This window comes from Numenius arquata, chromosome 3 (genome assembly GCF_964106895.1).
Source record: "Numenius arquata chromosome 3, bNumArq3.hap1.1, whole genome shotgun sequence".
Classification (NCBI taxonomy): Eukaryota; Metazoa; Chordata; class Aves; order Charadriiformes; family Scolopacidae; genus Numenius; species Numenius arquata.
Window position 1 is genome coordinate 7615525 of NC_133578.1, and position 15430 is coordinate 7630954.

At 40.5% G+C, this 15430-nt stretch overlaps 1 protein-coding gene across 1 annotated transcript; it reads left to right on the forward strand.

Annotated features, from left to right (window-relative positions):
• Nucleotides 1-10779: 10779 nt before the first annotated feature.
• On the forward strand, nucleotides 10780-14200 carry CXCR4 (C-X-C motif chemokine receptor 4). Its single transcript, XM_074145641.1, has 2 exons — nucleotides 10780-10911; nucleotides 12597-14200. The coding sequence occupies exons 1-2, from the start codon at nucleotides 10873-10875 to the stop codon at nucleotides 13656-13658; spliced, it is 1101 nt and encodes a 366-aa protein (XP_074001742.1). The 5' UTR covers nucleotides 10780-10872; the 3' UTR covers nucleotides 13659-14200.
• Nucleotides 14201-15430: the final 1230 nt, after the last annotated feature.

The window sequence follows — 15430 nt, forward strand, 5'->3', positions numbered from 1 at the left end:
TTACTTGCCTCCTCTTGCCTTTGATTGCTACCTTTCCTATAGGAAACCACCTTCCACTGGCAACAAGACAGACAGAAGATGAAAAGACTCTTCTGTCTCCTTGTTCATAAGATTTGAATTGTGTTTGACCAATATTCAAAGACTAACGCTTTGGTCATGATTGGCCATTCTCAAATCTTCTCTACAGTAGTGGTTCTTACACAGTCAAGAACTACTGCATTAATGATTTTGATTGTGTTTTTGTGATAAACAGCAGTACAGAACATGACTGATTTTATAGGTTACTCTCAGATCCGTATTTTCAAAGTACAAATACTTACACTTGACACAAGCAGTACAGTTGCTGTATTGGTCAACAGAGACTTGCTCACCAGCTCTGGCATAGATTCATGGCTTAGACACTAAAATGTGACATTCGTGGCTGAAAATTGCTTCTCTCTTAGAGCAAAATCAGGATTTTATGAACTACTCAATACTACTTTGTCTTTAGGCACCAGAAAGGTACTTTCTCAGCAGTTATTTCCATCTCACATAAAATCGATCTTGCTACCTTAATAGCACCTGAAATTCTAAAGAAAGGGACATAAACTCTTGAATTTAACAAAAATGCGTAGAATAAAAGTTACACAAATGCTTAGATTCTGTGATCACTGGGTATGTGATACTTTAACTTCCTCAGACATTGCAGCTATCAAAGGAACAGAATTTCAGATCAGAACCTAGGATAATGGGACTGAACTAGGGTCAACAAGTCCCAACAAATCCATCAAAGAAGTCAATTGCTTAAAACTCTCTTTTATTGGAAAACTGTTCCTAAAGCTTGTTCCTCTGACAGTTAAAAAACTTTTCCATGTTTCTAACAATGTGTGTTCACTATGATACTACATCCAGTCAGTGGCATACTAATACTGGTCCAAGTATTTCTTTTCCTTTTCAGATGTCTACTATCCTGCTTCATTGTCCCTTTCAACATTCATTTTGTGAACTAAAGAAAAGAAGCTCTTTCAGTCTCCTCTCGCAGGAGCAGCTCTCCATTCCACGCTTCACCCCAGTCACCCTTCTCTGCACCTATTCCATTTTAATTCATTTTTCTTGTTAAGAATTGTAAAAAATATTTCAGAAGACACCTTTCTAGTGCTCTGTATGGCAGCAATAGTACTTCTTTCTCCATTCAGTATGCCCTACTTGATGCATTCAATAAGCAAGGATATCTCTTTCTCGGCTGTATATGAGAAATTCAGACTCATCCTGCAACTGGCTGATATATTTATATTTTTCTCCCTTCTGTCATGTCTGAGGATATACCAGTTTCAACAGTGACACCTCATTTTCTACTAGTAGTGAATTTCAGTAGCTTACTACTTTTTGTCCCAAAGCTAATGCAAAATAGTAAGACTAACTGGTTCCAACAATGAAACTTGAAGAGCTCTACTGATTGCCTTCCTGCAGCCTAATATTTCCCTTTCGGTGTCATCATTGTTATTTTCCTTTATAAACTTCCTCATTCATATTAGCTATATTGTATTAATTCCCACAGAGTCTAACTTAACAAACTAAGCTCGTCAACACTCAAACAGCATCACCTGAAGTGCTTTACTAAAGTCCAGGCAAGTAGAATCTACTCTATTTCCTTTGCCTAGAAAATGAATTAACAATGGAAGCTACAAAGTAGTCCTACTACAATATACTTTTATTAATCCAACTTCTTTTTTGCTCTATTTTCCATTTACTTCCACACTTTTAAATATTCTTCCCACCAGAGGTTGTTCTAAAGCTTTGCATGTTAATAAGACAGCTGAAGCAATAGTAGCCCATGTTATTCTTTTTAAACATAGGCCATGCATTTGCCATTCAATAGTCACATGCCTTTGCCCAGGTTTTGACAGATTTATTAAAAACTAACTGTTTCAAGACTTCTCATTTAACACGGTTCTCTCAGAATTTGATGGAGCTGATATGATTCTTCTGATCTGATCACATGGCACTTCTTGAGCTTTGCTTCCACATCCAGCAGGGCAGTTTCCATTTCTATACGCTCATTCATACTCATTCATATTGGGTATCTTCACCTTTGTACACTTATTCAACACCTCTAATGTTTTTGAAAGGTGAGAAAAATCTATAATTAGTTTTTCCCCTCAGCTGAATTACACTACTCCTTCAACTAGACTTAGATCCTTTGTAGATCTATATCAAAGCAGCAGAGGATTCCACTTTCCACTAAAACACATTTAGAAAACTTTCTAAGACTGACTTGTAAGATACATGTAAATAACAGATCAAGTCTCTTCTAATTCCTAAGTGCATTTTGACACGTTCCGGGAATTGAATGGTCTCTTTCCAAATTCAGTAAAATGTTATATATTTTGCATTGAACATGACGACAGAGTAAAGTGGTTTCTTAGTTTGGTTTCAGTTTTAAACCACACGACAATCAATCCTTCCCAAAGGACACTATTTTGGTGGAATAATTGTTATCAAGCAACTTTGCTTTAACATCTTCTTTGCTTAGAAGAGAAGAGGGAATAAGAAACACAGCTTTCAAACCACAGAGCAACCGTTGAAAACTTAAAACCACAATACCCAAGAACAGACTGAGCCTATGATTACCTAACACAAAATGCGGTTTGAGCTGGGCATCATACCAAGTTTTTCACAGAAACCCAAGGGGAAAATGGAGTATAAGTATCCATGGTTACAGTGACCCTTGCTTGGCACCTGAAGAGATCTTTCTAGAAAAAGACAGGTAGAAACATTTATCAGGGTCCTCAGAAGTAGCAAGGCTTCTTCCTGTTTTTATAAGTTTAAAAAAAAAAAAAAAAAAAGATAAAATAGCACTTAGAACAGACTGTCCTGAATACAGACTGTAACCTAGAAGTATTTTTAGAATTCCCCTCCTGTATGTTTTTCACAATATTCACTCAGTACTGAAAAATAACCTCAGAAATATAGAACCATCTACTTAAAATAATGGCAATTCCTAGAATAACAAATTCATTTATAAAGTGAGTATTTCAAGACTAAAGTCTTTCTTCCCATGTTCAGTTGCGCTGAACTCATGAATGAAGGAACAGGATCATAGGCTACAGTTTTAATGGAAAAAGTTTGAAGTGTATATTAAGCTAAATTGGAAACACCACTGCTAAGTATTGAAGCTTCCAGACTCCCTGGACTTCTGTTCAGCGGTACCTTGGAGGGCAATGATATAACTAAACACAGACAACAGTTTGCTTGAATGGCGTTGTTTCTTATTTCTTCACTAATATTACTTACCTCTGCATAAACACCTTCTCTGTTTATACATACGTTTGGGGAAGATTTTTTTTAAAAATGTATTCTGATGCGTAACTAGGTATACTGAAGCATGAACAAACACGCACACATGAACAAATATTCATGACAACTCATTTTCTAGATGCTTCTCCTACATGTGCAATAAACTGGTGAGACATTGAAAACAGAGAGCTGAACTGAGTTTGGATGGTAAGTTCCTCTCTCCCTGGCAGGGAGGAACACAGCTATTTCACATTAAGGTCCATGTACAAGCCAAATGCAGTTCTCCTTCCTGTGAAAAAAAGGCAGGAACAGATTTTTAATGCCCTTTATTTTCTCTAAGATGCTCATCTTCTATTCTTTACGCTCCTTAAGAATTGTGCCTCACTTTCTCTTGTAGAGGTGAGGGCTCCACAGTTCCTCATAACAGATTGTTGCTGAATCACCCAGCTGTATAGACCTGGTCTGGACCAGGCGTTAGCACACTACCACTTCTCTGTCAAATCAGCCAGAGCAGCATGCCATGATGTTTGCGAAGTCTTCATTCCAGCCATTATGGAAATGATGTGGACGATGCCTGGTTCAGCATAAAGTTTCCCCAAAGTTGTCTGTTCCACTTTCTAAAACTGAATTGGAACCAGCAAGATGAAAGCTTATCAAGTTCAGTTGTAAGAGATCAGCTCTTTATGTCATGTGGCTGGAGGACTCTTTATACAGTAAAATTATATTTGCCTCCCCATTAAATCAGAAATGGAGGCTCAACATCCCAATCATTTCTTCAAGCAGTTCTCCCGCTTTCGTAGAGGTTGGTCACCTAATGACTGAGAAGAAATCATACCGTGTGACCTCAGTGATTACTTACAAAGATTAGGCCCCAAATCCTACCTACCAAATTTTCCAAACAGTAAGAGCAAATATCGCTATTCATAACCTATCCGTTGAAAATAATAACTGTGTAATATCATGCTCATTTCACTGCCAATTAATGACCAGAGAAAGGAACGTACCTGCTGTGTTCCTACAGTTCTCTATCTACATCCTTATATTAGACTAAATCATATATGTGTATGTACTCATGGTATTTAAGCAAGTACTGTATATTGAGGGCTTGACTGCAGCACTGAAAATTCGGCAACGCTTAATGGAGATTTTTTTGGTTACTGAGTAAATGTTCTCAATTATATTACCTAAGTAGGAAGCACGGACTCAAAAATGTAAACCCAGTCTTACTCCTGCACCTCCTGATAGAAAAAAAACCCCGTATCTCAATGGCATATGGCAAACCTGCAGTACAAAAAATCTTTGGAATTCCAAAGTGAATTTTCAGGGAAATAGTGGGAGGAGAGACACAAAAGAAAGAGACGATGGGAATGCACATCACTGAATTGGGGTGACCTCCCGACTTGCTGAACAACAGATTCAGTCACCAATTTTGAGAGGAAGCAGAGACAGGAGCAATCCCTGGCATGCAGATTCAAAAACAAGTACGCAAGCTGAGGTTCAGCGCCCATACGTACAGACTTTACTTCAAAGCTGTTGCAATAAAACTAAAACATTTGTGAGCTTCAGACTGCTAAACTGAGCTAAACAGGAAGAGTTGTTGCTCCTACTCTGCCTTCAAGGCCACATTTTTGACACAAAACAAGTGGGCAAATGAGCTGAAGAAATTATTTCAGCAAGCTCAGAAGCTCACAACGTGAAAAATCAATACCTACTACCCCATCCAAAGAAAGGAATTAGAAGAAATGTGTGAAAATGCTAAAGAAAATATGGCAGATGCTAGCATGCTTTACTACATCCCAAGCACGCAGTTCCACAGACACCATTCCAACAAGAGATTGGTCAAAAACTGTCAGGGCGGAAACACAACATCAAAATGCTATTTTCATTGTGTAGAGCACACAGGCTTAATGTACACAAACGTAAGAGGATGTATTTTGATCCAGCTAACTCTGAGCACTGCTAGTAGGAGAGGTATGAGGACGTGGTCTGATGGACCTACTTTGAGTCATAGAATAATTCAGGATGGAAGGAACCTCTGTATTCAAAGCTAGACCAGGTGGCTCAGGGCCCTGTTCAGTCTATTAGTCTCCAAGTAGCTACGTTCTCTTTACACTGGCAGGAGAAGCGATGACTGTATCTCTAAAGCTACGTACTAAGAAATCAAGAAATTGTGAAACTGCATACATGTATACATGAACATCTGAACTAGATTTTCTGATTTTATCCATACGCTCTTAAGATAGGAATGCAGCATGCTCTTAGCATGGTCCTACAGAAGCAAATCCTGTCCTTAGTAATCCAAACTGAACTGTGAGCAAGTTTCTAATGAAATTTTACAGCATAAAAGAACATCATTAGAAATCTCATCATAGAACATCTCAGAAATCTATCTGAATGCTATGAAAGCCAAAACTCTACCTGGTTATAGTAAAGAAATTACTTGTGATATAATTAGGTAGGTTTTAGTTTGTTTTCATAATTCTGATCTGACTGCAAGGCTGGAAAAAAACCGCTTCAACACGTCTCCAGAAGCGTTCTGCTATATAATCATCAGAGATAAAACCTTCAGCTCCAGTGATATGCAAATGAAGACATGTTTGTTAAAAGGATTAACAAAGTTGTTCAAAGCATCTTTTTAGTCTACTCTGCTTCCAAACAAACAATAAACTGTCCGCATGCAGTGAGATTTGCTAACCCATAAACATCGCCAAATGGAGGAAGAAGATCAGAACCTTAATGAGTTTGGTCCCCTTTGAATTTTAGCTGATCAGTGTCACCAATAATTTCAACAGGCTCTAAAATAAGCACTTTCTGTCTTCAAAGTGCCTTGCAAACATCAACCAATTAATCCCTACAACTCTCCTCAGAGGTAGGTAAGTAGGTATTGTTATCCCCATTTTACAGTTGGGTGAACACAGTCAGAAGGGTTAAGTGATTTGCTGCAGGCCACAGACGGAGGTGGGATTAAAACACAAGAGTGACTATGATTCCTTTTAGGGGACAGCACTTTTTTTTCCTGCTGACTTTTCTGTGCTGACTTTAGACATCTTGGCCTTGTGGCAATGCTTTGAGGAAACAAAAGAAATTCTCCTTGTTAAAAGGAAAGAACCATCAAGAAACCTGTCTTTTATGCCAGTGTTGGTAACATTTTTGTTGCTTTATACTGATGTGAGGCCTTTCTTTTAGTTTTGTTCTGATATTCAAATATCATTACTTTCATAAAGGGACTTATTCCTGTGGTAATGTAACTGGCTACCAACTGAACGAGATGTCCTGCTCCTTTGCAGATTTTATTTTGTCTTTCTGCTTTTAAATCAGTAAATTCAGGTGCCCTGGCCACAAAGTGGGCAGACGCTCTCCTTCCAGCATCAGGGTAACAGTTGGTAGGCTTGTTCCACTGCAGCACAGGCAGAATGAGACAGAGACAGGGAGCTTTGAGAACCAAGAGCAAAGCAAGCCATTAACTGAAACCCAACTCCGGCAAACTGCCTGTAACCATTCTAACAGGCGGAAGATTGATACCTTTCCCACTTCAACAGAAAGATCAGATGGAAAAGGCAGAGTATATCCTTTTCCTCTCTATGTATACAACTTTGGGCCACTTGAAGATCCATTTGTCATGCAGTCAATCCAGCATATGGTAATAAACATTTGAGTTTTATAAGGAAACCGCTCTTCTTCTAGCGGCAAGCAAGTCCACAACATCAGTTCCCTGAAGTATTTTTTAGAATAGAAAAATCCACTACTCGAAGGTAATGTCTTACAAATACTGAGCACGTTTTCTACGTTTTCTGTTATTTTTTTGGAAGACACACAGCCCCCCCCCGCCCCTTTCAGAAGCCTTCTAGTACAGGAATTGACATGTACAGAGAAAATCAGTGAATACACGAAAATTGTTCATTTCCTACCACATAGTACAGTAATTTCAGCGATATTGCTGGTTATGTATTTTTAAGACACAATCATCTATCTGTCATGAAAGGATTAATGGTAAAAAATAAGGCATGTTTTATTAATACACCATTGTAATTATTACATTACAGTGATATTCATGTATTACATAAACCAGGGATTGTATTTCCTTTGTGTTAGGTGTCACCCTAACACAATGGTGTCATCAATCCTTTATTAGCTAGAAGTTTACTTTGTTAAAGATGCTTGTGAAGCCTTCAAATTAAGTAAGTAATTTAAAATAGTTAAATAAAGTAAAAATTATTTTTCTATTTCTATGGATACTGAATCAAAATGGTACTTTTCCCATTAGAAGGGTTTATTAGAAACTATTTTGCTCTTGTATGACCAGCACTCATGTCTCTTTTCAGGAGACAAGAAAGTAGGTTAATGATTCACAACTTGAGGAATTGTGTTGTTTGCACAACAGTATAAGAACATGTAGGATTTTGAATCTCAGAGGGCACGTTTTCAGTAAAAAAAAATACGTATTTCATGGGTTAGGAAGAGTCTGATTTTCACAGTAATTCTGAGACCAGAAAAACATGTAATGCAAAACATAAGCTTGGAAATTGCTATTTGCTAGCTCTGTCTCGAAGATTTGTAGCTAGCTCTGATTTACATGCTCTGCAGAAACAGCTCCCTTCTTTTATCACTTTGGAAATCATTAACTTGCCCTCTATGGTCCTCTGTGCAGCAAAGGAAGTTTCCACATGGATTTTCTGATAGGAGAAACAAAAGAGATTGTAGATAACAAAATAGCAGTGTGAATGATAGTTTTAGAGGACCTTCCTTCAAACACGTTTCAGTGACATCTCATCAGATAGGTTATCATTTCCAAATTTCCCAGCACTCAGCACTACCGCGCTTCAGGGCTAATCCATGGAACTAGATCATTCCTCAGGTCCGACTTTTTAATGCTATCTACGCATACAAATACCTGTGTCACTGTCCCCTATCTTATTAATTAATTAAATACATTTTAGCATAATAGGTGTTGCTGTTACAGGTCTATCTGCAAAAGGGAGGTGCCGTAACACTTGCCTAGTAATTACACTTGCTGTTGTCTGCATGGATACCCCACATGTCAATGCACTCCATGATATCTACCCCAATAAATAACCAACCAACTCACAAACTTGTCAAATAGCTCTAGAGTTCATGTACATATATAATTTTTTTTTCTCATTTGCAACCATTGCCACCAGCCACCTGCACTACAAGGATATTTTAATGTCCTGCACTGCATACATAGAGAAGAAGCAGTGTTTAATCTTCTGTGTCCCTCTGAGATGAGAATATGTTCTCCATAAAAATCCATCTGTCACCCATATGATTTTCTAGCAAGGTAGGATCCAATTTTTCCTAAAAATTCATCTCCCGTACATGCAGCTCCATGTCCCGATTAGTTTTTTAGCACCTGTTCAATATGCATATATGTGAAGATCTGGTTCACACGTTTGCAAGTTCAGTAGGCTGGAGAGCCTTTCAACAAAAACTGCACAGCAATTGCTGATGCCATGTGCTGGGCACCCTCCATAAGTGAAAAAGTGAAAGATAATTCTATAGACATGATCCTACTCATCCATATATAAAAAATCCCCCATCTGTTCCTTTATCTTCCTGGTGATCTAATGCTGGGCTGCAGATTACTTGGGGCATGACTTTTCCAGAAAGTAGTGAACACATCACAGGTTCTATGGAAAATAAGGGATGAATAGCAATAATTATAGTTTTGTCATACTTGTTTTTAAAGAAGTTTAGCAGAGTAGAATTATGGTAACGTAAGGCTAGGATTAGTATTTAAAAATGGGGATGCAGTAGAAGATTTGTTATTTCTATAGAATTCTAGCAGGGTAAGCTTCTCAAATTTTTCTGGGTATAAACTCAAAGTAGATACTGAGTTTTCTGAAGACTGCTAATTCCTGACTTCTAATCAACTGAAGTTTGCTTTTAATGCATCTTATATGTAATACCCCAGACCTGCTGACAAAACATGAATTACTATCAAATTACAAATTCAACAAAAAGATAATCAGTGTTATTAATCATAACCAAACCCATACTTGCTGTAGTGCAGGAGAATAACTTCTAGAGCTTTTAGAGGAAGAGAATGACTCTTGTCAAATACCTGGAAATAACCTCTGCATCTAAAACTGGTGGCTAACTCAGGGCATGTAAACTGGTAATAGGGGCAATTAAGAATAAAACTTTGTCAGATTTTCATTTTATTCATCCCTTGAGGCTACCAGCGCAGTTTGAGCATATTGTTATTATATAAAGAGCGCCCTTCTTCCTTCTTCTTTGCACTCCAAATTCCAACAGTAAAGAGTAAATCTATATAATTGATTCAGTTATTCCCAATATAGTTACTCACTATGGTGTCAGTTGTGAAACTGGGGAGGACGATAACGACACACTATTCTTTTTTTTTTTTTTTTTTGCAAATTAGTTTACCTGCATGAATATCAACAGTACTGAGACCCCAGAGACAACTGTAATGGAAATCCATTATTCTGTTTCATTTTTCTTTATATTTGGGTTGGTTTTCCCTTGCAAACCTATTTTTTAATTGCTATTTTTACCCTACATATACAATTTCAGTTTCTTCTCTTTTGGGTTGGCTTTTTTTTTTTTTTTTATTATCCAACTACTGGAAACAGATCATTACTAAAGATATTTACCCTTCACATTTAAAAAACTTAATTTACCAAGCTTGAGATTAAGGACAAAGACAAGCAGTGTTCCTGATACTAGTGGGCAAACAGAGAGGTCGCTGTTTGCTATTTTTGATGACAAGCCGTTGAGCATGCAAACCCATGGTTTTAAATGAAGTTGGCAGCACCACTATTTTGACAATATTTTATTTTCTTCCTAATTTCTATTGTTTCCTTAGCACATTTCTTGTAATGTTCCAAAGCCTTTTGGAACAACGAACCATCATCATATCTCAGATGTGCTGATGAAGCACCTGCAGCTCCTCATCAGACTTCTCACCCAAAACCACAGACGCCAGAGGAGTTCAGCGGACAACCTGCAGCTCACCTCACCTTGCAGCCCCTGAAAGGTCTGCAGAACTGCTCATCCCTCAGTAAGGACCATCCCCTTACTTCTGCCTCTCCCTGTACACTCTGTCCTCAGCAGGGCTGAGAGACAACTCTGAGGACTGAGCTGACTGTATTTTGAAGGGTGTGCAGGACCTCTCCTCTTCCGTGATGGAGGACATCGCGATTCCTGGGAGCAGAGACTTCACCCGGAGGTCGCCTGGGATACCCACGGCAACACGGGGCCCGACGACACACTTCAAAGCACTTTCTTGAGGGGGAATTCAAAACCCCGTTTGTATGAACGCATCAATCAGAGGGTGGCAAATGCCCCCGTGAGGAGCAACGCCCCCGCGGGCACGTCGGGCAAGTGCAGTTCCCATGCCCCGGCGCCGCAGACAAAGAGCGGTCCCAGGCGCCCGGTGACACCCGCCGGGGAGGAGCCGGGGGCGGGGTGGGGGGGGCAGACGGGGAACTTATAAGAGCCGCGTCCCGCCACAAGAACCGGGGCGTGTGTTTGGTGCAGCTGCTGGTGACGGCGCTGGGAGAGGCGCGGCGGCGGCAAGAACAACAAGAAGTCGGTATAGCCCAGAACCGTTAGATGGCTCAGAGCATGGACAACAGCCTCGACAGCCTGGATGTAAGTGCCGGGAGCTGAGCCCCCTCGCTCCCCGCCGCGCTCGCCCATGTGCGCCCTTGATGTTTGCAAACAAAAAGGTGCCCTCGGCCGGGGATCGCCCCCGGGGGAGCGGGGCCGGGGGGCTGTCGAGCGGCCAGGGGTCTGCGGGGCGCAAACGGGCCGAGGCTGGGCCCTGACCTCTCGCCGCTGCTGGGTCTGGCTGCAGCGCTTCGGACCTCGATGCGGCCGCAGCCGCCGCCGGACCCCCCGCTTCTTTCCCCGGGCTTTGCTGCTTGGCCGTCGGTTGCAGTGACATGTGGCGCCTTCGTAAAAGGCTGAAAAACGCCGGTAGAGCAGTTAGAGCCACGGGGGTGATGAGGGGGGGAAAAGAAGGGAGGAAGTTTGGAGTGATCTGGCTCCAGGGAATGGCATCCCTCTGCCCCGGTGCCCGCCTGAACGGCGCTGGGGCCGGGAGCGGCGGGGAGCGGCCCCTCCGGCCGAAACGCGGCGGCGTCCCCGTCTCCCGCGGGGTTTTGAGAATCGTTGGGACCAAAACGGGAGCTCTCTGGCAAGTTCCAACCTTCACCCGCAGTTAATGCCCGCCTTGGAGCCGGTGCACCCGTGTGTGAAGTGCCGCGGGACCCTCGGGGCGCATCCCCGGGGGTCGGGGGTTCACCCGTATAGAAGGCAGGAAAACTAAAATCTGAAAACCCGAGGAATTAATTGCACGTAGCCAGGTGGCACTCGCCCGCCTGCATTGCTCCTCAGCGTGGTGGCCAAAACCGTTGGTGGTTTCCTGAGGCGCTTTCATGCCCTCACCAGAATTTCGCTTCCTTTTTCCACCGCTGCGCTCGGTTCGGCAGGGCCGCCGTCACCCCTGCCCCGCCGCCGCCGGGGGGGGACAAAGGGAGGGGAACGTGGCTGGTCCCGATGGCCCTCCATGGGGTTTGAGTTCCCCTGCTTAAGGTCACCTCTTCCTTTATTTTCTTTATGGGCTTTGGGGTGGTGTGTTGTTTTTTTTTTTCTTGCCTCTGTCTGTGGAGCTGTCAATTGCTTCTCAGCAGGGAATTCTTCCTATTATTTATCCTTTATTACATCAGCCGAGGGTACCTTCTCTATTTCTCCTTGACCCCATCCCCTTAATGAGAAGGGACTTTGGAGCAGCAGATTTTCTGTCGAAGTAATTTTTTTTTTTATTTATAGCTCCCTGTTGTAAGAGCTAAATGTCCTGGGTAATATTCTGCGCAGACGAAACTCTGGCATCCAGCACTTCTGGGCTCTTCCATTTCTCGTGTGCATCCGATTAGAGCACCAAAGTATCCAGAACCAACCATATTTCTGGGAGTCACCATTATCTTTCTTTTTCCTTTCATTCCCTGATCTTAGTTACAAGATTTTACTCCTTAGAGACAGACAAAGGAAGTTTTTTAACTTGTTCTTAGTTGCTGTATATTGCATATATGTATTTAAAACCTGTATTTTCCCATCTGTTTTTCAAAAAGTTTGCCTAGTCACAGAATCGTAGAATGATACGGGATTGGAAGGGACCTCTGGAGAGCGTCTAGTCCAACCCCCCTGCCAAAGCAGGTCCGCTTAGAACAGGTTGTCATGATGATGGGGACTGTTCAGGCAACTCTTTAACATACTGTCACATAGAGTAAGCTTTTGCAGAGGAGCTAACATTTAATTTTTTTTTTATTTTCTAGCTGTCCTCCGGGTTAATCATTGAATTTTCTGATAATGGCACGGATGAGATTGGTTCAGGTGACTACGGAGACTATGGAGAGCCATGCTTTCAGCATGAGAACGCCGACTTCAACCGGATCTTCTTGCCAACGATCTACTCCATCATCTTCCTAACAGGAATAATCGGCAATGGATTGGTTATCGTTGTTATGGGCTACCAGAAGAAGCAAAGAAGCATGACCGATAAATACAGGCTGCACCTCTCTGTGGCTGACCTCCTTTTCGTCATCACCTTGCCATTCTGGTCTGTGGATGCGGCCATAAGCTGGTACTTTGGGAATGTTCTGTGTAAGGCAGTTCACGTCATTTACACAGTCAACCTCTATAGCAGTGTCCTGATTTTGGCCTTTATAAGTTTAGATCGCTACCTGGCAATAGTCCACGCTACCAACAGCCAGCGACCACGAAAGCTGTTGGCTGAGAAGGTGGTTTATGTAGGCGTATGGCTACCAGCTGTGCTTTTGACCGTGCCTGATATCATTTTTGCCAGTACTAGTGAAGTAGAAGGAAAGTATCTATGCGATCGCATGTACCCTCATGAAAACTGGCTGATTTCTTTCAGATTTCAGCATATCTTGGTAGGACTTGTCTTGCCTGGTCTAATAATCCTGACGTGCTACTGCATTATAATATCTAAGCTGTCACATTCAAAAGGCCACCAGAAGCGCAAAGCCTTGAAGACAACAGTCATCCTTATCCTTGCCTTCTTTGCCTGCTGGTTGCCGTATTATATCGGCATCAGCATCGACACGTTCATCTTGCTGGGAGTCATCAGACATCGTTGCAGCTTGGAGACGATAGTGCACAAATGGATCTCCATTACTGAAGCCCTGGCATTCTTCCACTGTTGCCTGAATCCCATTCTGTATGCCTTCCTGGGTGCCAAGTTCAAAACCTCAGCACAAAACGCCTTGACATCAGTTAGCAGAGGATCAAGCCTCAAGATCCTTTCAAAAAGCAAACGTGGAGGACATTCTTCTGTTTCTACAGAGTCCGAGTCTTCGAGTTTCCATTCCAGCTAACGCTGCTCCTTGGCATCATTTTATAAATAGACACTTTAAAGTTGCGCAAGGTTTCAGAAAAACAAGACTGACCATAATGTACAGATTTATTTACAGTTGGAATTTTATATTGTTTCTTTTAGCCTTTGTGAAGTTTAATTGACTTATTTATATAAAAAAAAACCTTTGGTATTGATGACAAACTGTCTAGGCAGGTCCTGTGGACAAGTGGTTAGTTCACAAAAGGTTTAGTGCTTGTCTGTATGTATAGATATGTGAACTAAACGCTTCTGGATTGTAGCAAGTGAACTGTTAAAAGTTTAGAAAATATTTCTCTGTTGTTTATATGTAAATGTTTTCAGTGTTGCTGTTAAATTCTTAAAAATTTTGGCTGGAGATTTTTACCTTACTACAAGATGTTTGGTTTACAATAGCTTAACTCTGCTGTAGAAATGGCACTTATAACCAAAGCCTCCTCTGTTATACGCTAGGGTTTTTTTCCCCATTCTCAGTAATTGATGGTTTGCAAAATTTTCTGTTCAAGGTAAATAAAAGTGTATGACAAAAAGTTATTTTGAGTCGTATTTTTATTTCTGGTTAAGTGTTTTTCTTAATGCTTTTATTTACAATTCTCAGTGCACAATAATTTCTTTGAAAATTGCAGGGCTCTTGTATGAAAAGCAGGAAAATGAGTTTCAGTACATATTGATTATTCAGTTGACACCTGTGAGTTCCAAGTCATTTGTTTTTTTTCACCAGAATACATTTACTCCAGTTAACATTATCTTTAGAATGACTTAAACCAGCACTTCAAACAAAGAACTTTTTGAGGGCAAAATATCTGCAAATGAAAACCAAACTACTTAAGCAATTGCTAAAGTTTACTGTCTCTTAGGAGTCAAACCTTCTAGATTTAGTTTCACATCTTAATAGTAATCAAAAGTAGTTGAATCAAAGCCATTTTACTATTTGACATTGGTTTTGGACTAGAAATAGTTATTGATGTATCTCCTCTGTGGAAGTTAAGTGTTTTTTCTTTATGGAGCTTTCCCTATCCTGTCTACATCCAGATTCTCTAAAGGTAACATAATATAAACTTCTTAACATTCTTTTAAAAAACCTAGAATGTGTACCAGTTCTTTTTAAAAATGTTTTTTAATAGGAACCAACCAGACTATAGAATTTCCGATAATGTTGAAATTTTATTTATCTAAGGTAGTCATGTCTTCATGTTAGTAGAGTGCATTCAAAAGTAATGAACACCCAAGAGGGCAGAGCTATTGAGAATATTTTTATGTTCCTACATTAAGAAAAAAAAAAATGCAACTGTTACTGATCTATATATAATTACGAGTTCAGAAGTCAAGAAAAAGCAAAAAAAATAAAAAAACCCATCCCAATACCTACTAGTCACACAGAACTGAAATAAGCACCATGGATATTTCAATGATATTACCCAGAAAGAATGTGTTTTCACAAGCACAGCACCCTAGTGATTGTGTGGAGCATGTACCACTATGTTAAACTATACACTAAATTGCATGCTTTATTTTAGATAATAATTTTGCAGCAATTTAGTGACTTGAATGAGCTTAATGAGGAATCCAACAAGACCATGTAACCTGGATCCAGGCACAGGGAGAAAAAAGGGAGATAAAAGGAAGAGGAAGCAGGTTCCCCCCCTGTTAGCAACTAAACTTTTAGATCAGTTCAACTCTAAAGTATATCTTCACTCAACAAAAATTAACAACAGAAAAGATGCATTCTCAAGAAACAAAAGGTCTTACTTTCAT